The sequence below is a fragment of the Microchirus variegatus genome (assembly GCF_963457635.1).
Source record: "Microchirus variegatus genome assembly, chromosome: 12".
NCBI classification, from domain to species: Eukaryota; Metazoa; Chordata; class Actinopteri; order Pleuronectiformes; family Soleidae; genus Microchirus; species Microchirus variegatus.
Window position 1 is genome coordinate 28,841,874 of NC_139813.1, and position 25,000 is coordinate 28,866,873.

The window sequence follows — 25,000 nt, forward strand, 5'->3', positions numbered from 1 at the left end:
ACTGAGGACATGAGGACATGAGAGGACAGTGAGGACAGTGAGGACATGAGGACAGTGAGGACAGTGAGGACATGAGGACAGACATGAGGACATGAGGACGAGAGGAAAGAAGTCAATCATTCTGTCAACTCTGTGTGGAGTCAGAGGTGTGTGATGGAAAAATGACATCATTGATATGAGCATGCATGTAAACACTGAGGAACTCCCTGAGGAACTCCCTGAGGAACTCCCTGAGGAACTTCCTGAGGAACTCCCTGAGGAACTCCCTGAGGAACTCCCTGAGAACTCCCTGAGGAACGCCCTGAGGAACGCCCTGAGGAACGCCCTGAGGAACTCCCTGAGGAACGCCCTGTGGAACTCCCTGAGGAACCCTGAGGAACTCCCTGAGGAACTCCCTGTGGAACTCCCTGAGGAACTCCCTGAGAACTCCCTGAGGAACGCCCTGAGGAACGCCCTGAGGAACGCCCTGAGGAACTCCCTGAGGAACGCCCTGAGGAACTCCCTGAGGAACTCCCTGAGGAACTCCCTGAGGAACGCCCTGAGGAACTCCCCGAGGATCCCTGAGGAACTCCCTGTGGAACTCCCTGTGGAACTCCCTGAGGAACTCCCTGAGAACTCCCTGAGGAACTCCCTGAGGAACTCCCTGAGAACTCCCTGAGGAACGCCCTGAGGAACGCCCTGAGGAACTCCCTGAGGAACTCCCTGAGGAACTCCCTGAGGAACGCCCTGAGGAACTCCCTGAGGAACTCCCCGAGGATCCCTGAGGAACTCCCTGTGGAACTCCCTGAGGAACTCCCTGAGAACTCCCTGAGGAACTCCCTGAGGAACTCCCCGAGGATCCCTGAGGAACTCCCTGTGGAACTCCCTGAGGAACTCCCTGAGGAACTCCCTGAGAACTCCCTGAGGAACGCCCTGAGGAACTCCCTGAGGAACTCCCTGAGGAACTCCCCGAGGATCCCTGAGGAACTCCCTGAAGCACCTGGACTGATGGATGAAGATCATCTTGAAGTAGTTGGAGAAGGCGGCGAGGACGGCGCGGTGAGCTTTGAAGTAGACGTTTCCGATGGCGACGGTGCAGTCGCACAGGAAGCCGAACTCTCTCTGAACGTTGAGCTGCTGCAGCAGGAAGAGGCTGTGAGACGACACCTCCATCGCCCCCTGTCTGTGGAGGACCAGGTAAAAGGTCATATAAATGTTTAAATACATCAACCAGCTGCAGGGACACCAGAACCTGAACCATAACCAGCTAATGACTAACATTAACCAACACTTACCATAACCAGCTAATGACTAACATTAACCATCACTAACCATAACCAGCTAATGACTAACATTAACCATCACTAACCATAACCAGCTAATGACTAACATTAACCAACACTTACCATAACCAGCTAATGACTAACATTAACCATCACTAACCATAACCAGCTAATGACTAACATTAACCATCACTAACCATAACCAGCTAATGACTAACCCTAACCAACACTAACCCATAACCAGCTAATGACTAACCCTAACCAACACTAACCCTAACCAGCTAATGACTAACACTAACCATCACTAACCATAACCAGCTAATGACTAACACTAACCAACACTAACCCTAACCAGCTAATGACTAACACTAACCATCACTAACCATAACCAGCTAATGACTAACATTAACCAACACTAACCATAACCAGCTAATGACTAACACTAACCATCACTAACCATAACCAGCTAATGACTAACATTAACCATCACTAACCATAACCAGCTAATGACTAACCCTAACCAACACTAACCCATAACCAGCTAATGACTAACCCTAACCAACACTAACCCTAACCAGCTAATGACTAACACTAACCATCACTAACCATAACCAGCTAATGACTAACACTAACCAACACTAACCCTAACCAGCTAATGACTAACACTAACCATCACTAACCATAACCAGCTAATGACTAACACTAACCAACACTAACCATAACCAGCTAATGACTAACATTAACCAACACTTACCATAACCAGCTAATGACTAACATTAACCATCACTAACCATAACCAGCTAATGACTAACATTAACCATCACTAACCATAACCAGCTAATGACTAACCCTAACCAACACTAACCCATAACCAGCTAATGACTAACACTAACCAACACTAACCATAACCAGCTAATGACTAACACTAACCATCACTAACCATAACCAGCTAATGACTAACCCTAACCAACACTAACCCATAACCAGCTAATGACTAACCCTAACCAACACTAACCCTAACCAGCTAATGACTAACACTAACCATCACTAACCATAACCAGCTAATGACTAACACTAACCAACACTAACCCTAACCAGCTAATGACTAACACTAACCATCACTAACCATAACCAGCTAATGACTAACATTAACCAACACTAACCATAACCAGCTAATGACTAACACTAACCATCACTAACCATAACCAGCTAATGACTAACATTAACCATCACTAACCATAACCAGCTAATGACTAACCCTAACCAACACTAACCCATAACCAGCTAATGACTAACCCTAACCAACACTAACCCTAACCAGCTAATGACTAACACTAACCATCACTAACCATAACCAGCTAATGACTAACACTAACCAACACTAACCCTAACCAGCTAATGACTAACACTAACCATCACTAACCATAACCAGCTAATGACTAACATTAACCAACACTAACCCTAAACTGAACCAGTTCTGCCTCATTAGGACCAGGTTCTGGTCTCTATGAGGACTGTTATTATTAAACTGGTCCTGACGAGGTCAGTGTTTATGACACACACACACACAGACACACACAGACACACACACACATGCACGCGCGCGCTCGTGCGGCCAAACAACAGCAGGACGTGCACGCGCGCGGCTGCAGCCTCCTCATCACTGTCTCCTCCGCGTTCACCTTCTCGCTCACATCGCACGGGCGCGTGCACGCCGCCTCCACGCCCATCGCTCTGAATGCGACGAGCACGCGCGCCGTGCCCGCCGCCGTTAATCTGACTCTTACCGCACAAATGTCCAGATTATCTCGGGACCGGGACAGATGTGGTTGCTGCGGAGGTAATCTCGCGTTGATCCGCGTCACGTCTCGCGAGAGTAAGGTCAAAGGGGCTGGTCACGTGACGCCACTGCGTTACCTCCTCACAATCATCAATAATCAATAATCAGTGAAATGATTTCAATGATTAAATCATCATCAGACCTGTTTGATTATTTATAATCTTTGACAAAAGTTGAAAAACGTTCATTTATATTAACGTGTTTGTGTGAGTGACACAGCGACCCCTGCTGCTCAGGCTGGGACTCACACTCACACTCACACACACATGGTTCTAACGGATGACTTTATTTCTATTTTCTTTAATGATCCTGACGTCACATGGTGTCATATAACACACTTAGATTACACTCTTAATGGTTATTATAATAATAACAACAACAACAACAACAACAACAATAATAATGATTAGTTGCAGCTCTTTTTCTTTTTGTAATGTTTTGTTCAGATTAACCTCAGTGACACACAGTGACCACACGAGGCAGCAGAGGACCTGCTTTTCTCTGTGGTCTTTGGTGTGGGAGAGTGAGTGCTTTACAAACGTTTTCTTGTTTCTCAGGTAAAGTAAACACTCTTATCAGATTAAGGCCATAAATGCTGTTGTTTTCACGGAGTTTCTGTTTATTTCCTGTTTTTAAGTAAACAACACAATAAAGAGAGCTGCTGGCGCACTTTTATTTTGGAAACGTGTATTTTGTCCGGAAGTCGTGTGTCATTCTCTGTGGTTTCCTGAATGAGTGCGGAAGTGCTTTCATCAGCAGCAGAAAGAGCAGAAGAAGAAGAAGAGAAGAAGAAAAAGAAGAAGAAGAAGAGAAGAAGAGAAGAAGAAAAAGAAGAAGAAGAAGAAGAGTCGGAGTCACTCCTCTTCCTCTTCCTCTTCCTCCTCCTCCTCCTCCTCCGTCTCTTCTCCCCGTCAGGACACACCGACTCTCCGCTCCGGAGTCCCGGAACATCAGCAGCTCGTCCGTCGGCTTCCACAAAGCGCGGTGAGTCGATGACTTCGTGCCCGGGCCTGGTGCCGCTGAATGCGGGCGTTAGTGCGGGGGTGGCGGGGCTGTTTGCGGGACACGTACCGTCCAATACTGTCAGTCACAGCAGTTTACAAACTGAACATCCGGTGTTTCTCTTCAAAACAAAAGCAGTAACGAAACAAACAGTCAAAGGTGTAAAGATTTGAAGTAAAATAGCTGAATAAGTGACGTATTCTTTAGTTTATTCCCGTAAACTGGAACACACTCTGTTTATTTCCTTCAGTTCGTTACTCGCACGGTTTAGTTTCCTTTGTTTTGGAGGAGTGGTTTCCGGTAGACGCGATGCTAACTGCTAACTGCTGCTAGCCTGTCCCTGCGGCCTCTCCCCGCGCTCTGGCCCGGACCACACGTCTCCTCCTCGGTGTCTCTCTGCGCGGCTCTGCGGCCTCTGGAGGCGGCTTTCCAGGTGACTTTCAGCCGCTGGGTGTCGCTGTCACCGCCGCGGAGCTCACGTTTCAGCCGCTTTAACACAACGTGAACAAGACTGAGACGAGTTTGAAAGACTTTAGTCGCCTGTCATTTTACACACACACACACACACACACACAGGAAAAGTCACAGCTGTTGCTATGGTTACAGCCAAGCCCTGGACTTTTATTTTTATTTTTTGTGTGGACAAACGGGAGCAGGCTTTTATTTTGTAATTCATATCCCCATATATTTAGGCTGAATACCGATATATATATACGATATATATCCCGATATATTTAGGCTGAATACCGATATATACGATATATTTAGGCTGAATACCGATATATACGATATATATCCCGATATATTTAGGCTGAATACCGATATATATACGATATATATCCCAATATATTTAGGCTGAATACCGATATATATACGATATATATCCCGATATATTTAGGCTGAATACCGATATATACGATATATTTAGGCTGAATACCGATATATACAATATATTTAGGCTGAATACCGATATATACAATATATTTAGGCTGAATACCGATATATACAATATATTTAGGCTGAATACCGATATATACGATATATTTAGGCTGAATACCGATATATACGATATATATCCCCATATATTTAGGCTGAATACCGATATATATACACAATATATATCCCGATATATTTAGGCTGAATACTGATATATACACGATATATATCCTGATATATACACAATATATATCCTGATATATTTAGGCTGAATACCGATATATATACACGATATATATCCCCATATATTTAGGCTGAATACCGATATATATATATATATATATATATATATATATACGATATATATCCCCATATATTTAGGCTGAATACCGATATATATACACAATATATATCCCGATATATTTAGGCTGAATACTGATATATATACACAATATATATCCCGATATATTTAGGCTGAATACTGATATATTACACAATATATATCCCGATATGTTTAGGCTGAATGCCGATATATATACACAATATATATCCCGATATATTTAGGCTGAATACTAATATATATCCCGATATATTTAGGCTGAATACCGATATATATACAATATATTTAGGCTGAATACCGATATATATATACGATATATATCCCGATATATTTAGGCTGAATACCGATATATATATATACGATATATATCACAATATTTTTAAGCTGAATACCGATATATACGATATATATCCTGATGTTTTTGTGAGAGCAGTGAAATGTTCAGAGTTATTTCAGTTTTACATAAATAATAATCTCATGTTTGTTCATCTGATCATGAATTAATTAATTAATTAATGTGTGTGTGTGTGTGTGTGTGTGTGTGTGTGTGTGTGTGTGCAGGGCGATGGCGAGGCCCAGTCACAGCGACCATGTTCTGCAGCAGCTCAATAACCAGCGTGAGTGGGGCTTCCTGTGCGACTGCCTCATCGCCATCGGTGACTTCTACTTCCGGGCGCACAAAGCCGTCCTCGCCGCCTGCAGCTCCTACTTCAGGATGATGTTCATCAGAGACCAGCAGGGCTCGGCTCGTCTGGACCTCAGCAACATGCAGATCAGCGCCGAGTGCTTCGACCTCATCCTGCAGCTCATGTACCTCGGACGCATCGCGGTGGGCAGCTACGAGTTTGAGGAGCTCAAGGCCTCCATGGCGTACCTGCAGATGTACTACATCCCTGACTCTCTGGAGGACCTCAGGGACATCAGGAGCTCCAACCTCACGCCGTCCTCCTCCGCCTCCTCCTCCTCCAGCTCCTCCTCCGGCCTCGCGGGCGGGAAAATGATGTTTGGCGTTCGCATGTACGAGCAGCAGCGGCCGGCGGCACAGGAAGTGGAACCTTCAGCCAAACCTGTGAGCAGCAGCAGCAGCACGCGACCTGCAGTACCAGCACCGGTCACCAGGCCGGTGGTCGCGGTGGAGGAGATGGTCAACGCTCCTCTGATCGTGGCCCCGCCAGCTGTAGATGGCGCACTAGAGCAGCCGTGCGACTTAAGGAAGAGGTCCAGCGGCAGGAGTTCCGCGCTCAAAGACCGGCCGCGGTTCGGTCGCACCTACACCTGCGACGACTGCGGCTTCGTCTTCAGCTGCGAGAAGCTTCTGATCGAGCACATCCTGACCTGCACCAACAGGAAGGCCTTCCACCCACGCACAGGAAACGCCGACGACAACGACTCCAGCAAAGCCGAGAGCTCGGCGTCGGAGAGCACGGACGAGCACCGGGTCCTCTGCAAGGGGGAGGATGACTGGCCAGAGGCCCCGCCCACTTCTGACCTCGCCCTCAGGTCGGTGGCAGCCGGGACCGACGGAGAACCCGGGACCGCTCGGACTGTTTCCATCAAGACGGAACCAGAAGAAAACCTGTTCCCTGACATCGAGATGGTCCGCGTCGGTGAGCACGGCGCCCGAGACCACGGCGCCCGAGACCACGCGACGCCCAAAGACTCGCAGAGCGACCGCGAGGCCGAGCCCGGCGTCTCGGGGCTGGAGAACGGAAGCGAGTCTCTTGACGATTCGGGGATTCCTGCCAAGCTTCGTAAAGTCAAAGAGGAGCAGGACGCGGACGGCGTCCCCTGTGAACTGTGTGGCGCTCTGCTGACGGACGAGGACAAGTCCGCCCACTACCTGTCCAACCACATGGGACACATCTGCGCCTGTGGCCGCTGTGGACAGGTGCTGATCAAAGGTCGGCAGCTGCAGGAGCACGCCGAGCGCTGCGGCGAGGCCCACGGCGCCGAGTCAGACTCCCACGGCGAGGACGAGGTCCTGCTGCTGGAGGAGCAGCGAGGCGTGGACGAGGCTCTGCTGGAGGCCGCAGACCTGACCTGCCCTCACTGCGGTCTGATGTTCCAGAGCGAGAACGTGGCGCTGGAGCACGCGCTGTCCTGCCACGAGCAGGAGATGTTCCGCCCGGCGCTGCTGGACGAGGGCGCAGAACCCGACCACCGCCGCAAACACTTCTGCAGCATCTGCGGCAAAGGCTTCTACCAGCGCTGCCACCTCAGGGAGCACTACACCGTCCACACCAAGGAGAAGCAGTTCACCTGTCTCACCTGCGGGAAACAGTTCCTGCGTGAGCGGCAGCTGCGTCTTCACACCGACATGCACAAAGGCATGGCTCGATACGTCTGTCCGGTCTGCGATCAGGGAACCTTCCTCAAACACGACCACGTCAGACACATGATCTCTCACCTGTCGGCGGGAGAAACCATCTGTCAGGTGTGTTTCCAGATCTTTCCTGGTGGAGAGCAGCTGGAGAAGCACATGGACGTCCACCTGTACATCTGTGGTGTTTGTGGGGAGAAGTTCCGCCTCCGCAAGGACATGAGGAGTCATTACAACAACAAACACACTAAGAGGCTTTAAAGGTGACGACAACGTCACGCACTTGATCATCTCTAATCTGCACTTTCTACATTATGCATCAGTGAGACGGGCTGACTGTGAGCGCCCCCTGCTGACTGTGAGCGCCCCCTGCTGCTCACAAACACAACTGACCTTCACTGAAAACATGACTCAGCAGTTTCTACGATCGCTGAGTCACATGATCGCGTCTTTACCACACACACACAGAGACACACACACAGACACAGAGACACACACATATACACACACACACAGAGACACACACACAGAAACACTCACTCACTCTCCCACACCAAAGTCCAGAGAGAAAATCTGTGATTTTAGCTGTGTGTGTGTGTGTGTGTGTGGTAAAGACGTGATCATGTGACTCACAGATCGTAGAAACTTAAACTGACACAGATTTTTATTATTGTCAGGTTTGATGTGAACAGCAGGGGGCAGTGTCACATCGTCACACTTTAATAAAACTTTAGGTCAGTGAGGTTTACATCACTGTACCAACGTCATCAACCACAGGGGGCGCTGTTCTGCTCACAGTTAACATGGCTAACTTGACCTGAACGCAGCAGAGGTCACGCCTCAGGTCAGAGGTCAACCCTCAGGTCAGTCTGTTCTCGCTCTGATGATGATGTCATCGATGTTTCCCGCCACAGGAAATGTACCGCTCACTTCCTGTTCCTGTAGTCGTTTATAAAGTGGATTGACTGGACTGGATTCTGCCTCCTGATTGGTCACACGTGCTCCAGTGAGCTCTGTGATTGGTGCCTTTACTGTAACAGTGTCTGTCTTCACAGTGATGCATGATGGGAATGTGTGACATGACAACACTAGCAGTCATGTGATTTTGTTTCCCTTTATGTCACATTTATCTTTACAAAACATGACCAATGTGAGTGTTTGGCTCCTCCCCCTTAGCTCATGTTGGAAGAAGAGTTCATAGTACTGACCAGAACCAGAACCACAGTCAGAACCAGAAACACTTAGAAACACAACACTTGTGAGGCTGTGCTGAACAGAAACAGAAGTGAAGCTAACGGTTCTGCTAACAAATGTGAGGCTAATGCTTCTGCTAACAGAAGTGAAGCCAATAAAGCTAACGCTTCTGCTAACACGATTGAAGCTAACACTTCTGCTAACAGAAGTGAAGCTAACGTTGGCGACAGAACATGACTCAGGGATAACAAACTGCTGATGTCACAGATTTTCACTCCTTCATTGGTTTAAACAGAAGCTTCTGCCCCCTGGTGGTGAGCTAAGAAACTCACAGCTTCATCAACACTGGACCTGAACCCACAACCAGCCGAACTGACTGAGGGTCCAGATCCAACCTAACAGAACCCAAACATTTCACTTTAGTGGACCTGGACCTGGACCTGGACCAGTTTAAGGAGTCCTGATCTAATGGAAGAGCATTTATTTGCTAATTCTGAACCAGTCGGGGTTTAAACCAATCCTCCAACTGAACCAGACTCCCCTTAAATCCAGTTCAGAACCAGTTTGACAAACATTAGAACAAACAGTGACTGAGGTCCAGAATCAGATCAAGTCCAAATGGTTTCATATTAACTGTTGATTCAGAAACAGACCAGACCACAATCTGACAGGAACTAGACCAGAACCACCTGACGGTCCTGTGGACCTCTGATCTGCTGCAGTCCTTTATGAACTGGATCCATGTGGTTCTCAGGGTGGATGTGGACTGTGGTCAGACCTGAGACCTGAATCAGGTCCACGTTCTTTTCTCATCTTCATTTTCTTTCTTCTTTTGCAGTTTTAAAATCAACAAATGTTTCTGAAACTCTTAATAAACCAAGTGAATTTTCAGTTTGAAACTTTAATGTTTGGTTGATTCTGTGACGTCTTAAGGTCAAAGGTCATGATTTTATATTTGACAGAAACATGAGAATCAAAGTGAGTTAAATCAGTTTAATGATGTGAACTACAGGTAATGTGGGCTAACTAGCTGCAGGCTAACAGGCTAATACAGGTTTACTGCTAACTCGTTAATCCAGGTCAACAGAGATTATCACCTGGAGGGTTCACCACCAGGTGTCGCCTGGTAACAGGAACACCTGTCAATCAAAACAGAGTCACAGACATCAGTGACATCAGACTGATGACATCATCACCACACATATACAAATGTATCCTTTGACATGTTTTTTTTTAGGAGTCAAACAGAGAAGGTTCATGTCCATGAAGACCTTGAGATGTCACCGTACCTGTGATGTGGACTCTGGGTTCCTCAGTCGTCCAGACCCTTCTTGGAGGTCCCGTCCCTGGTCCTCGCCCTCAGCTTGTTCACCTGGGACTCGGCGATGTCGGCTCTCTCCTCGGCTTCTTCCAGCTCGTGCTGTAGTTTGCGTAGTTTAGCCGTGTTAGCGTTAGCCGCCTCCTCTGCCTCCTCCGCTGTGTGTTTGTAGGACTTGACCTTGAGCTGCAGTTTGTCCACCAGGTCCTGCAGACGAGACATGTTCTTGCGGTCTTCTTCGGTCTGGTAGGTGAGCTCCTTGAGCCGGCGTTCATACTTGCGAACCCCTTTGATGGACTCGATTCCCCTCTTCTGCTCCGCCTCCAGCTCGTTCTCCAGTTCTTTGATGTGAGCTTCCAGCTTCTGGAGCTGTTTTTTGCCGCCCTTCATTGCGATCTGCTCGGCCTCGTCCAGGCGGTGCTGCAGGTCTTTGATGGTCTGCTCCATGTTCTTCTTCATGCGCTCCAGATGTGAACTCGTGTCCTGCTCCTTCTTCAGCTCCTCGGCCATCATGGCTGCATCTGTGATGGCCTTCTTTGCCTTCTCCTCGGCGTTGCGGTTCTCCTGTATGGCCTCCTCCATCTCGTTCTGAAGGTGGAGGAGGTCTGCTTCATGCTTCTTCTTCTGGTTGATCAGGCTGGTGTTTTGGGAATGCAGGAGTTGCATTCGCTCCGTGGCGTCGGTCAGCTCTTGTTCAGCCAGTTTGCGACTTCGTTCCGTTTGCTCCAGAGCAGCCCTGACCTCCTCCAGCTCCGCCTGGATCAGGTTGTTCCGTCGCTCCTGAAGAGCAGAGTTCTCTCTCAGGTCATCGTTGCTGTGCTGAGCATCGTCCAGCTGCAGCTGAGTGTCCTTCAGGAACATCTGGAGGCTCTTCAGCTGTTTCTGGGCGTCGGCTGCCTGCCTGTTAGCTTGACAGAGCTGAATCTCCATTTCGTTGAGATCACCTTCCATCTTCTTCTTGACTCTCAGGGCCTCGTTGCGGCTCCTGGTTTCAGAATCCACAGAGGATTGAAGCGACTCGAGCATGCGTTGGTAGTTCCTCTTGGCCTGTTCCATCTCCTCGTCCTTCTCGGACACTTTCCTCTCCATGTCGGCCTTCACTTGGTTGAACTCCAGTTGAGTTCTCAGGATCTTGCTCTCCTCATGTTCTAAAGAAGCTTCTGCCTCCTCCAGAGCCGTTTGGAGCTCGGACTTCTCTTGTTCCAGTTGCTTCCGGATCTTCTCCAGTTCATGAGCACTCCTGCCGCCCTCGCCCAGCTGGTCAGTGAGGTCAGAGATCTCCTCCTGGAGGTTTTTGTTTTCTCTCTTCATCGTCTCCAGTTGATCCAGACTCTCTTCGTAGGCATTCTTCAGTTTGAAGAGCTCAGTGCTCAGAGAGCGAGCTTCTTTTTGAGAGGCCTCCAGTTCACACTGAGATTCTTCAAACTTCTGCTTCCACTCTGCCAGGACCTTGTCAAAGGCTCTCTGCTTCTTGTCTAGTGCTGCAGATGCTGCATTAGATCTCTCCAGGTCCAGCATCAGGTCTTCAATCTCATTTTGGAGGCGGTGCTTGGTCTTCTCGAGAGATGAACACTTAGCATTAACGGCCTCGACGGCCTCCTCTGCTTCTTGCAGTCTCTGGACCAGCTTCTTCTTTGCTTCCTCCAGCTCTTCGGTCCTTTGGATCCCGTCGGTCTCGTACTTTGTCCTCCATGCTGAGACCTCAGTGTTGGATTTGGACAGAGCTCTCTGCAGCTCCGCCTTAGCTTCCTGTTCTTCTTCAAACTGTTCTCGCAGCAGATCGCAGTCATGACGAGCAGACTGAACAGCGTGGGCCAGAGCGTTCTTAGCCTTCACTTCTTCTTCTAGTTGTCTGCGGAAATCTTCCACTTGCTGGTTGTACGAGTTCTTGCCTCTGGTCAGCTGTGATATTAGACACTCCTTCTCCTCCAGCTGACGTCCAAACTCGCCATTTTCAGTGAGCAGCTTTGCCTTCTGGGTACTCAGGTCATTGATGGCTCTTTGTGTCTCCTCATATTTACTCTTGTACTCGTTCATGTTGTCTTCCATCGTACGACACATCTTCTCGATGTTTGACTTGGTCTTCACCACGCTCTCCGTGTTGGAGGACATGTCGTCCAGCTCCAGCTTCAGCTCACTCTTCTCTTTCTCCAGCTTCTGCTTCACCCGCTGAAGGTTGTCGATCTGTTCGCCCAGTTCAGCGACACTGTCCGCATGCTTCTTCCTCAAGGTGGCAGCGGTGGACTCGTGGTGAAGTGTAGATTCTTCCAGTTCCCTTCGCAGCTTCTGAAATTCTGCGTCTCTTTTCTTGTTCAGTTCAACCTGAACTGATGTTGCTCCACCAGCTTCTTCCAGACGTTCACTGATGTCCTCCAGCTCGCGGGAAAGATCCGATCGCTGCTTCTCCACTTTGGCTCGAGCTGCTCGCTCAGCATCAAGCTCCTCCTCCAGCTCCTCGATGCGAGCTTGGTTTTCCTTCAGCTTCTTTTGGAGCTGAAGAGAAGCGACCTGCTCGTCCTCCAGTCTTGAACTCATTTGAACAACCTCAAAGTCCTTTTTCTTGAGCTTTTCCTCCAGCTGCTGTTTGTCGTTCTCCAGGTCCATCAAACTCTCCTGGTTCAGTTTCAGATCTCCCTCGAGTTTTCTCTTTGAGCGCTCGAGCTCCATCCTGACTTTCTTCTCTTGCTCTAAGGAACCCTCCAGATCGTCCACCTGTTGCTCCAGCTTCACTTTAGCTTTGTTTAAACTGTTAGCTTTGTCCTCTTCACTCTGAAGGTCATCCAGTGTCTGCTGGTGAGCCTCCTGCAGGGCCTTCTTCTCTTTGGTCAGCTTCATGATGTTCTCGTCCTGAGAGGCCATCTCCTCTGTCAGGTTTTTCACCTTATTTTCTGTAGCATGTTTCTCTTTCTCGACCTTGGCTAAAGTTAGCTCCAGATCGTCTATATCTTTCTTCAGCTCAGAACATTCGTCTTCAAGCTTGCGCTTCTTTGCCGTGAGGTCAGCGTTCAGCTCTTCTTCATCTTCCAGTCTCTCGGTCATCTCCTTGAGTTTGGCCTCCAGTTGGATCTTGCTCTTTATGAGCTGTTCACAGCGTTCTTCAGCATCTGTTAGCGTATCCTGCTCAGACTGGATTTGCAGAGTCAGGTCGTTCTTCTCTTGGAGAAGAGTCACTATTTTCTCCTCCAGTTCCTTTCGTCGTCCTTCTGATTTCTCCAGAGCTTCTTTTAGTTTGTGGAACTCATCTTTCATGTTGGCCATCTCTTTCTCAGCCTCGGCACTCTTCAGCAGTGGTTTGATCTTGAAGAAGAGCTTCATCCAGGGCCAATTTTTGACTCCAAGGAAGGAACGAAGGTTCCACTGGATGACCATCAAAGCATCTCTGCGTTCCACTAGCTTAGCAAACTGTGCCCTCATGAGGAGAGCCCGGGCATTAGCCTGGATTCTGGTGATGATCCGAGAGAGTTGCTCATCTCGCATCTCCTCCAGCGTTCCCAGAAGGCCGGCTTTAAAGAAAACCTTTGTGTGGCCAAACTTGTACTGAGTGTGGTCGATGTCCAGTGAGCCCAACAACTTTTCAGCACTTTTCTTACAGTCAATGAACTGACCCTCTGGGATGGCCGAGGCGTTCAGGATCCGGTAGCGCTGTTTAAAGTCGCCATAGAGAACCCGGTTTGGGAAACCCTTCCTGCAGATTCGAATGCCTTCTAAGACGCCGTTACAGCGCAGCTGGTGCATCACGAGGCAGTTGTCCATGACTCCTGGAGTTTTCACTTCATTTGGAATCAGACAGCGAACAAAGTGTGGATGTGTGGTCTTCAGGTTGGTCATCAGCTTGTTCAGGTTCTCCCGGTGAAGTGCTGACACTGTCTGGAACGAGGAGCCTTTCTTCTTGGCTCCTTTTCCACCTCCTTTGTCGCCGTCAGCTCCTGAATAACTTGAAAACAGCAGACTGAGAAGCTTCAGAGAGGATTTCTGGTAAAGACCAACCACCGTTTCATTCAGAGGATCTTTGTTCTTGACCAACCACCCGGTGATGTTGTAGTCCACTGTTCCAGCGTAATGAACCAGGGCAAAATTAGCCTCTGATTTCCCTTTCGCTGCTTTGGGTTTCTCAAACATTTTGTTCTTACCCAGATGATTATCGTAGAGCTTTGACTTGAAGGTCTGGTCACTGGCTTTGGGGAACATGCACTCTTCTTCCAGAATGGACATGATCCCCAGCGGCTTCTCGATCAGGTCGATACAGGCTTGTAAGTCCATCCCAAAGTCGATGAACTCCCAGTCGATCCCTTCCTTCTTGTACTCCTCTTGCTCTAGAACAAACATGTGATGGTTGAAAAACTGCTGCAGTTTCTCGTTGGTAAAGTTGATGCACAGCTGCTCAAAGGTGTTGAAATCAAAGATCTCGAATCCTGCGATATCCAACACTCCTATGAAATACTGCCGGTGCTGTTTGGTGTCCAGGGAATGGTTAATTCTCACAACCATCCAGTTAAACATCTTTTCATACACAGACTTGGCCAAAGCACCAATAGCGTAGTAAACCTGGTCCACACTTTGTCCTTTGGTGACGTACTCATTCCCCACCTTGACCCGTGGGTGGCACAGACCTTTGATGAGGTCAGCAGAGTTCAGACCCATCAGATACGCTGATTTATCCACAGCTTCTGTGCCGTCAGATTCTGCTTGTTCCTCACGCTGTTTCTGCTTGAACTTCATGTTGCCGTAGTGCATGATGGCGCCGATGAGTTTGTAGACGGCCATCTTTTCCTCCGCAGTGAAGCCGAGCACGTCGAAGGCGGAGTCTGTGGCCATGAGCTCCTCCGAGTCGTTGATGGAGGCCACGGTCACTTCTCCTTGGGAGATGTAGGAGTAGTCGTACGGGTTGTTGGTGATCAGCAGCATGTCCAGCAGCTCTGGCTTCTGATTGGACAGGATCTGATAGAAGATGTGGTAGTTCCTCTCAGCCTTCAGCTGAAAGGTGCAACGGGACTTTTCCAGCAGATACGTCTCGATGTCGGCCGAGGACAATTTTCCGCTCGTGCCAAAGTGGATTCGAATGAATTTTCCAAAACGAGACGAGTTGTCGTTTCTCAGGGTTTTGGCGTTGCCGAAGGCCTCCAGAGCTGGGTTGGCCTGGATGATCTGATCCTCCAGGGTTCCCTTGCTGGCGTCTCTTTTGCTAGCGCCGCCGACGGCAGCGATGCTGGCAAAGTACTGGATGACTCTTTTAGTGTTGACGGTCTTTCCGGCTCCGGATTCTCCGGTGATGAGGACGGACTGGTTCTCTCTGTCGGTTAGCATGTACTGGTAAGCGTTATCGGAGATGGAGAAGATGTGAGGGGGGGCCTCGCTTCTCTTCTTGCCCCTGTAGGCCGACACCACCTCGGTGTCGTAGACAGGAAGCCACTTGTACGGATTGACGGTGACGCAGAAGAGTCCAGAGTAGGTGTAGATCATCCAGGCGGCGTAACGCTCTTTGAGGTTGAACAGAACCGCAGGCTCGTGGAGGAACGTGAACATGGCCATGTCTTCTATCTTATCAAACTTGGGTGGGTTCTGAGGGTGAACACCGGACTCTTTCACGGTGACGGTGGTTCCGTCCTCCTTCTTCACCGTCACCATCCCTCCATCTTTGCTCTGGATTTGTCCCTTCACATATTCCACCTTTTCATCCACGACAAAACACTGCGTCTTGATGTCAAAAGCTCTGGTTTGAGCTTCCAGACGTTCCTTGTCCGACTTCCTCAGGTAAGGAGCCGCCTTCCCAAACTCGGCCATCAGAGCGTCACCCATGGTCCAGGCTGAAGGTCTGAGCTGAAGGTCTGAGCTGAAGGTTCAGGCTGAAGGTCTGAGCTGACTTTCCTCAGTGACTCTCAGAGACGAGTGCAGACTCTGCTGCTGCTGGACTTTTATGAAGGTTCACTCAACTCCAAATTAGGACAAGATAGAAGAACTAAATGTGTCGTGGAACAGGGACGACACCAGGAGGTCATGACGACACCAGGAGGTCAGGACCTGGACCTTCTGCTGCTCACACAGTCCATGTTAGGACAAGCAGAGGCTTTGGTAATCTGACTGATGATAAACAACAGGAACCAAGAGACACAACACCTCCTCATTTAGACACACACACACACACACACACACACTCTGGTGGATGAACACTCAGAGAAGAAGAAGAAGTGTGACGTGATTGGATGAAGAGTGTGTGTCTCTTTATCTGTGACAGAGAGTGTGTGAGTGAGACGCACACACACACACTCAGAGACATGGACGCACACACACACACACACACACAGAGACATGGACGCACACACACACACACACAGAGACATGGACGCACACACACAGAGACATGGACGCACACACACACACACACACACAGAGACATGGACGCACACACTCAGAGACATGGACGCACACACACACACTCAGAGACATGGACGCACACACACACACACACACACACAGAGACATGGACGCACACACACACACACACACAGAGACATGGACACACACACAGACACAGACAGACACACACACACACAGTTGAATGATATTTAAATAAAGACAAAAACATTATAAATATAAAGTTTTATTCAACAACAAAAAACTCACTTTAACACAAACTAATATATTTATGACTTTGACAGAACTGTGGAAAAAAATGTGAAGGGGGCGGGGCTTTGTTTGATTGACACACACACACACCTCTCTCTCTCTCTTCCAGTCGCAGCATGCCTCGCTCGCCCCTCAGGCAGATGATGACTCATCGTTTTTGTCGGTTTGTTTCCATGGAAACAGGAAGTGATGTCATTTGGACTCATAAGACCAGAACCCTGACAGACTGTGATGTTGGCTCCTCCTCCTTTTCTTCTTCTTCACCCTATGAACTCTGGGTAATTCCTCAGATGACCGCTGGAGGGCGCTCACACAGCTTCCTGTGACTCACGCGCCCCCTGCTGGTCACTCATCGGCGTCGTTTTCGTTGTAACGGAAACAAAGAAACGAAGGAAAGAGATTTGTTTTCTTTTATTTAACGAGATTAAATTACAATGAAATAATCTGAGTGAGGTGAGAGAGGACGGACGAGGACGAGCGAGCGTTCAGCAGCGAGCGGAAAAACCTCCTCCACTTCCTGGTGTACCTGCACACACACACACACACACACACACACACACATTAATAATCTGGATTACTGATGATGATGATGATGATGATGATGATGATGATGTTTTTCTCGCACCAGGACTCGTCTCTGACTAACGTCTCCGTCGTCCAGCCGTCGGCGTCTCTCACCAGGACCATCCTGCTGCCGGTCAGGAGGAGGTGCATCGTCTCAGCCACGCCCACCAGGTCCATCTGACAGGTGAGCAGAAGGGGGCGGGGTTAGTGAGAGGCCAGTGTGGACCTGGTGCAGGTGTTCAGGGTCAGGTACCAGCTGTGGTGGATCGGTCGGGTCCAGCAGACCCAGACTGATGTAGACCTGAGCTCCGGTCAACTGCTGCACCGACGTCACGTCCTGCTGCAGCTCCAGGTCCACGGACGACGCCCAGTCCACGGGGAACACGCCCACAACGTCCATCAGACCTCTGCACACACAACACAGTCACGTGACTCCGCCCACTGCTCCGCCCCCCACAGGTGACAGACCTGTAAGAGTCAGTCACATGACTCCGCCCCCTTCTCCGCCCCCCACAGGTGACGTACCTGTAAGAGTCAGAGTCACGTGACTCCGCCCACTGCTCCACCCCCCACAGGTGACATACCTGTTAGTCACAGTCACGTGACTCCGCCCCCCACAGGTGACGCACCTGTTAGAGTCAGCGTCACATGACTCCGCCCCCCACAGGTGACATACCTGTTAGAGTCAGAGTCACGTGACTCCGCCCCCTGCTCCACCCCCCACAGGTGACATACCTGTTAGTCACAGTCACGTGACTCCACCCCCCACAGGTGACATACCTGTTAGTCACAGTCACGTGACTCCGCCCCCCACAGGTGACGCACCTGTTAGAGTCAGCGTCACGTGACTCCGCCCCCCACAGGTGACATACCTGTTAGAGTCAGAGTCACGTGACTCCGCCCCCTGCTCCACCCCCCACAGGTGACGTACCTGAAAGAACAGGTGAGGATGTTCGGCTGCAGGTTAGCGTGGACGACGCCGCACGAGTGAAGCTGAGACACGAGCTGAAGAAGGAAAGACGCTTTACGACTGAGGACGTCCATACACTCTGTCCACGGCTGTGAGACAGAGAGAGACAGAGAGAGAGACAGAGACAGACAGACAGACAGACAGACAGACAGACAGACAGACAGACAGACAGACAGACAGACAGACAGACAGAGTCAGTGACTTGCTTGTCAAAGTCTTAAATCAGATCAACTCTGTAAAGTGACTAACGATGAACATGAGGTCATGTGACGTCGTGTAGACGGTGACGCAGCCGTTCAGGAACAGGAAGCAGCTGATCTGAGGAAGACACGCCCCCCAGGACGAGGACGAGGACAGACTCTTCTTCAGACGACTGAACTGATGAAAGTCCCAGGGAACCAGGCAGCTGTCCACCTGCAGGTGAGGACGTGGAGACGGACGTTACCATGGAGACATTACCCATGAGCCTCTGCTGCTGTCAGAGCTGCGTCACCTTGATCATCACGTAGCCTTCGTCTGACATTCCACTGAAGACGGAGAAGCTTCCTCCATCCATCACTTTGGAGAAGATGTTGTAGGGAGCGCCCCCTGGTGGACACACACACACACACACACACAGATGAGCATTGTTGTGTGTGTGGTCAGCAGGTCCAGGTCCTGAAGTGAACTCTCACCCAGCTGCAGACAGCTGCCCACGTCAGGGAGGGGCTGTGACTCACGGAAAAGACCAGGACAGGAAGTGACATCACACAGATCCAACAGCCGTTGGCGAACTTCTGCGTCACAGGGATCCACGGCCCCGCCCACGGCCCCGCCCACAGCCCCGCCCACAGGTCCTGAAAGCACCATAAAAGAAGCCATGACTGACACTGAAGATAATGTCACCTGACTGATGATGATGATGATGATGATGATGAACATCCACGCACCAGCTGATGAAGCAGGCTCCTCCCCCTCAGGCTCCTCCCCCTCAGGCTCCTCCCCCTCCTGGTCCACACTGCTCTCTCTGATTGGACTCAAAGTCTTTGTGGTTTGAGGGTCTGATCTGTGAGGGGGGGCGAGTGGGCGGGGCAAGAGGACGTCCTCATGAAGCTGTCTGTGTCACACACACACACACACACACACACACACACACACACACACACACACACACACACAGTTTATTCACACCTGAGTGTCAATGAGGTCATGATGATGTCATCATTACCCAGCAGGCTGTGCGTCAGCTGACCGTGACTCATCATCATCATCATCGTGGAAGGAGGCATCACATGCAGGAGGATGATGTAGCACCTGCAGGGGGCGCCACATGGTCAAGAACAGTATTGATCAATCACTGATGACATCATCACTGACGACGTCACCATTGACGACATCACTGATGACGTCATCACTGACAACATCACTGACATCATCACTGGCGACATCATCACTGACGACATCACTGATGACATCATCACTGACGACATCATCACTGACGACATCACTGACATCATCACTGACGACATCACTGATGACATCATCACTGACGACATCATCACTGACGACATCACTGACATCATCACTGACGACATCACTGACATCACTAACGACATCATCATCACTGACATCATCACTGACATCATCATCACTGACATCATCACTGACATCATCACTGACGTCATCACTGACGTCATCACTGACATCATCACTGACGACATCACTAACGACATCATCATCACTGACATCATCATCACTGACATCATCACTGACATCATCACTGACGACATCATCACTGACGACATCATCACTGACGACATCACTGACGACATCATCACCCGATATCACTGACATCATCACTGACGACATCACTGGCGACATCACTGACATCATCACTGATGACATCATCACTGACGACATCACTGGCGACATCATCACTGACGACATCACTGACATCATCACTGACGACATCATCACTGATGACATCACTGACATCATCACTGACATCATCACTGACGACATCCCTGACATCATCACTGACGACATCCCTGACATCATCACTGACGACATCACTGACATCATCACTGACGTCATCACTGACATCATCACTGACATCATCACTGATGACATCATCACTGATGACATCATCACTGACATCATCACTGACATCACAGACATCATCATCATCACAGACTTCACCTCTAACATCCTTGTCTTCTCCTTCAGCTCCTCGTCCAACTGCTGCTTCTCCTGCTTCAAGTTCTTCAGACGCTCTGAAGTAAACAAGACAGATCAGACACAGAGACAGTGGACAGATCAGTGGACAGAGACAGAGGACAGATCAGACAAAGAGACAGAGGACAGACAGAGACAGAGGACAGATCAGTGGACAGAGACAGAGGACAGATCAGACAAAGAGACAGAGGACAGACAGAGACAGAGGACAGATCAGTGGACAGAGACAGAGGACAGACAGAGACAGAGGACAGATCAGTGGACAGAGACAGAGGACAGGTACCCTCCATGTCCTCCTGTCTTTTGATGAAGTATCTCTCAGATCTCAGTTCTTCTAAACTCAGTTCTTCTTGTCCTCTCGTCACAAGTTCTTTGCAATACTCGCTGATCTGCTTGGCCCCGCCCTCGCACTGAAGCTCCTCCCCTCCACTCTGGTGCACCTCCCACTGTGTCCACCTGCAGCCAATCAGGACACACGATCACGTGAGTGACATGAAGAGACGTCAAAGAGGAACCAGGTGAGAACAAAGATCAGCTTACTGTGAGGACGCCATGATGGACCAATCAGAGGACAGGACTGGACAGCTGCAGGAGGACAGGTGAGGACACGTGAGGACAGAGAGCATGTTAACCAGGTTAACAGAGTTTAACCAGGTTAACAGAGTTAAACCAGGTTAACAGAGTTAAACCAGGGTCTGTTTGACAAAGCAGGTTTAGTGAAAACTCTGAGTCTGTTAAGCCTGAAATGAGGGAAACTGAGTTTTCCGTTTGACAAAGTGAGTTAAGTCAAAGCAGAGAAAGAGGAGTTAACTCTAGCCTGTTTCACAGAGAGAAGTAACTTAAGCTCTCGGTCAGTTACCATGGTAACTTAAGCTCTCGGTCAGTTACCATGGTAACTTAAGCTCTCGGTCAGTTACCATGGTAACTTAAGCTCTCGGTCAGTTACCATGGTAACTTAAGCTCTCGGTCAGTTACCATGGTAACTTAAGCTCTCGGTCAGTTACCATGGTAACTTAATCTCTGGGTCAGTTACCATGGTAACTTAAGCTCTTTGAAACTAACCTGGTCTGGAGCAGGTTTTTCTCCACAAACCTTGAGTTTCTCTCTGACTCCGCCCTCTTTCACACACACAGTATTTGATTTCCTCATTCATTCAGTCAGCAGAGTTTTATCGTAGTATAGTTCTGCGTCTGTTCTGCGTCTGTTCTGCGTTTACATTACAAGTTATATTAGGTGGAGACTATTTTCACTAGCATGTCTGTGGATGAAGGTGCAGCATTACTGTGCAGAGAATTAAATATTGGTCTGGAGATGATTATCAGACTCATATATGTTCTTACATTTACACACACTTTTCTTTTTGAGCAGAACTGTTTCACGTCACAGTTCATTTACATTCACAACATAATCAGTCCTTACATTTACAACATTAGCAACCAGAGTCACGCTCTCACATCACAGCAGATATTGTGTTGAGCTGCGGTTTAAAAAAATAAATAATTTACTTACAAATTTACAAATTGACAAATGTTTCTTTTATAGAACGTCATAGATGCAGATCAATTGAACGTGATATAAAGAATGAGAAGTCATTTATGTGTGAAAACATCATTATGTTGGTGATAAAACAACTGTACAGTCAAACAGACACTTTATATTTACTTTATGTAAAACATAATCATAATGAGGTTAATCTCATGAGATTATACTGAGGTTTTACCTGTTTGAACAATGTTTTTATGTTTCATATTAAACTGCTGCCAACTGCGCTTCTCCCCCGCGGGATTACACCTAAATAAATACATTAATAATCTATAACTCTGTAATATTATTGTGATTGTGCAAAGGACGACATTTAAACTTCCTCATCATCATCAGTGTTCTCTCTCTCTCAGACGTCGTCTCTCTCTCTTTTGCTGCTGTTACACTTCCTTCTAAAAACTTGCTCAAACTCACGCATTAATATTTTCCAACTCCCTAGGTTAGTGTGTGCGGTTAACCAGGTTAACAGAGTTAATCCAGGTTAACAGAGTTAATCCAGGTTAACCAGGTTAACCGCACACACTGAAGAAAACTAACTAAAGAACGTAAATAAAGTCATTGGTGTCTGTTTTAAACGGGGCTAAGCTAACGCTAACGTTAGCGCGCATGCTAACAGTTGATCCGATCGATAAACGATTGATTTAATTAATCGATGAACGTTTGTTTTCCTCACCTTTTCCGTCCGGCGGAGCGCACACAGACAAACACCGTGTTACGTCACTCGTCTCGCGGACAAACCTCCGTTTAAAGCTGCAGCTGCGACTGTCATTGGAGCGAGACACGGTGACGTCATTTCCGCTTTAGCAGACTCTCTTTGTTTTCTTACTGCGCCCCCGCTGGTGTGACTGTGAAGTGCACTCTGACAGGAAAGATGTGGATAACAGTCATTCATTTATTTATTCATTCATTTATTTATTCATTTATTCATTTATTCATTTATTCATTTATTCATTCATTCATTGGTTGATTGATTGATTGATTGATTGACTGCACGTGAACATGAATGTGTTCACAGACAGATTACACACACACACATTTTCCTGAGTATTTAAATCTATATTTATATATAATCTCAGTCACAAACACAAACATCAGTCTTCATTCACCAATAATCTGAATTTAAATCACTGTCATGTTTTAATGTGGATTAATAAAGCTCTAAAAGGATCAGATTAACAGTTGATCAGATTAACAGATGATCAGATTAACAGATGATCAGATTAACAGTTGATCAGATTAACAATTGATCAGATTAACAACTGATCAGATTAACAGATGATCAGATTAACAGATGATCAGATTAACAGTTGATCAGATTAACAATTGATCAGATTAACAACTGATCAGATTAACAGATGATCAGATTAACAGTTGATCAGATTAACAGATGATCAGATTAACAGTTGATCAGATTAACAATTGATCAGATTAACAACTGATCAGATTAACAGATGATCAGATTAACAGTTGATCAGATTAACAGATGATCAGATTAACAGTTGATCAGATTAACAGTTGATCAGATTAACAGTTGATCAGGTTAACATATGATCAGATTAACAACTGATCAGATTAACAGTTGATCAGATTAACATATGATCAGATTAACAATTGATCAGATTAACAGTTGATCAGATTAACAATTTATCAGATTAACAGATGATCAGATTAACAGTTGATCAGATTAACAACTGATCAGATTAACAGTTGATCAGATTAACAATTGATCAGATTAACAGTTGATCAGATTAACAGATGATCAGATTAACAGTTGATCAGATTAACAACTGATCAGATTAACAGTTGATCAGATTAACAATTGATCAGATTAACAGTTGATCAGATTAACAGATGATCAGATTAACAGTTGATCAGATTAACAGATGATCAGATTAACAGTTGATCAGATTAACAATTGATCAGATTAACAACTGATCAGATTAACAGATGATCAGATTAACAGTTGATCAGATTAACAGATGATCAGATTAACAGTTGATCAGATTAACAGATGATCAGATTAACAGTTGATCAGGTTAACAGTTGATCAGGTTAACAGATGATCAGATTAACAGTTGATCAGATTAACAATTGATCAGATTAACAGATGATCAGATTAACAGTTGATCAGATTAACAGATGATCAGATTAACAGTTGATCAGATTAACAATTGATCAGATTAACAACTGATCAGATTAACAGATGATCAGATTAACAGTTGATCAGATTAACAGATGATCAGATTAACAGTTGATCAGATTAACAGATGATCAGATTAACAGTTGATCAGGTTAACAGTTGATCAGGTTAACATATGATCAGATTAAGAACTGATCAGATTAACAGTTGATCAGATTAACATATGATCAGATTAACAATTGATCAGATTAACAGTTGATCAGATTAACAATTTATCAGATTAACAGATGATCAGATTAACAGTTGATCAGATTAACATCTGATCAGATTAACAGTTGATCAGATTAACAATTGATCAGATTAACAGTTGATCAGATTAACAGATGATCAGATTAACAGTTGATCAGATTAACAACTGATCAGATTAACAGTTGATCAGATTAACAATTGATCAGATTAACAGTTGATCAGATTAACAGTTGATCAGATTAACAGTTGATCAGATTAACAGTTGATCAGATTAACTCGCTGCTAACTCAGTATTTTGCTGTAAACACAAACACAAATCAAACGTCACAGGTGGGCGTGTCCTGTTTCTCTTCCTGTGTGTGAGCAGTGAGACACACCTGAGTGACGTCACAGACAGGTGGGCGGTGCCGTGTTTCTCTTCCTGTGTGTGTGTGTGTATGTGCTTCAGTTCTCACTCTTCTTCACTCACTCACACTGAGCGCAGG

At 47.4% G+C, this 25,000-nt stretch overlaps 4 protein-coding genes across 4 annotated transcripts in view; 1 reads left to right on the top strand and 3 right to left on the bottom strand.

Moving 5' to 3' along the window:
* zbtb25 (zinc finger and BTB domain containing 25) overlaps positions 1 to 1,152 on the bottom strand; it is a gene marked incomplete at both ends in the record, with an annotated part of 2,325 nt that extends 1,173 nt beyond the window's left edge. The window contains 2 exons of the mRNA XM_083898274.1: position 1; positions 980 to 1,152. The exon at position 1 is cut by the window's left edge and continues 1,173 nt beyond it. Of these exons, the coding sequence (XP_083754400.1) occupies position 1; positions 980 to 1,152 (174 nt within the window). The remainder of the gene's footprint in view (positions 2 to 979) is intronic.
* Positions 1,153 to 3,950: 2,798 nt separating this feature from the next.
* zbtb1 (zinc finger and BTB domain containing 1) lies at positions 3,951 to 9,698 on the top strand. The gene is made up of 2 exons (XM_083898979.1): positions 3,951 to 4,086; positions 5,942 to 9,698. The coding sequence occupies exon 2, from the start codon at positions 5,946 to 5,948 to the stop codon at positions 7,959 to 7,961; it is 2,016 nt and encodes a 671-aa protein (XP_083755105.1). The 5' UTR covers positions 3,951 to 4,086; positions 5,942 to 5,945; the 3' UTR covers positions 7,962 to 9,698.
* A 508-nt stretch (positions 9,699 to 10,206) lies between these two features.
* On the bottom strand, positions 10,207 to 16,008 carry LOC310935148 (myosin-6-like; the record flags this gene model as incomplete). The annotated part of the gene is made up of 1 exon (XM_083898991.1): positions 10,207 to 16,008. One exon carries the CDS (start codon positions 16,006 to 16,008, stop codon positions 10,207 to 10,209), a length of 5,802 nt encoding a protein of 1,933 aa, XP_083755117.1.
* A 1,389-nt stretch (positions 16,009 to 17,397) lies between these two features.
* bub1ba (BUB1 mitotic checkpoint serine/threonine kinase Ba) lies at positions 17,398 to 21,156 on the bottom strand (the record flags this gene model as incomplete). Its single annotated transcript, XM_083898702.1, has 11 exons — positions 21,125 to 21,156; positions 20,868 to 21,040; positions 20,549 to 20,622; positions 19,578 to 19,663; positions 19,300 to 19,466; positions 19,045 to 19,206; positions 18,864 to 18,958; positions 18,620 to 18,784; positions 18,332 to 18,459; positions 17,654 to 17,807; positions 17,398 to 17,577 (listed from the first exon to the last, which is right to left on the bottom strand). The coding sequence occupies exons 1-11, from the start codon at positions 21,136 to 21,138 to the stop codon at positions 17,398 to 17,400; spliced, it is 1,398 nt and encodes a 465-aa protein (XP_083754828.1). The 5' UTR covers positions 21,139 to 21,156.
* Between the last annotated feature and the right edge of the window lie 3,844 nt (positions 21,157 to 25,000).

Bases quoted from the DNA above. Each gene is read 5' to 3' on its own strand.
- zbtb1 (XM_083898979.1), top strand. From the start codon at position 5,946: ATGGCGAGGCCCAGTCACAGCGACCATGTTCTGCAGCAGCTCAATAAC.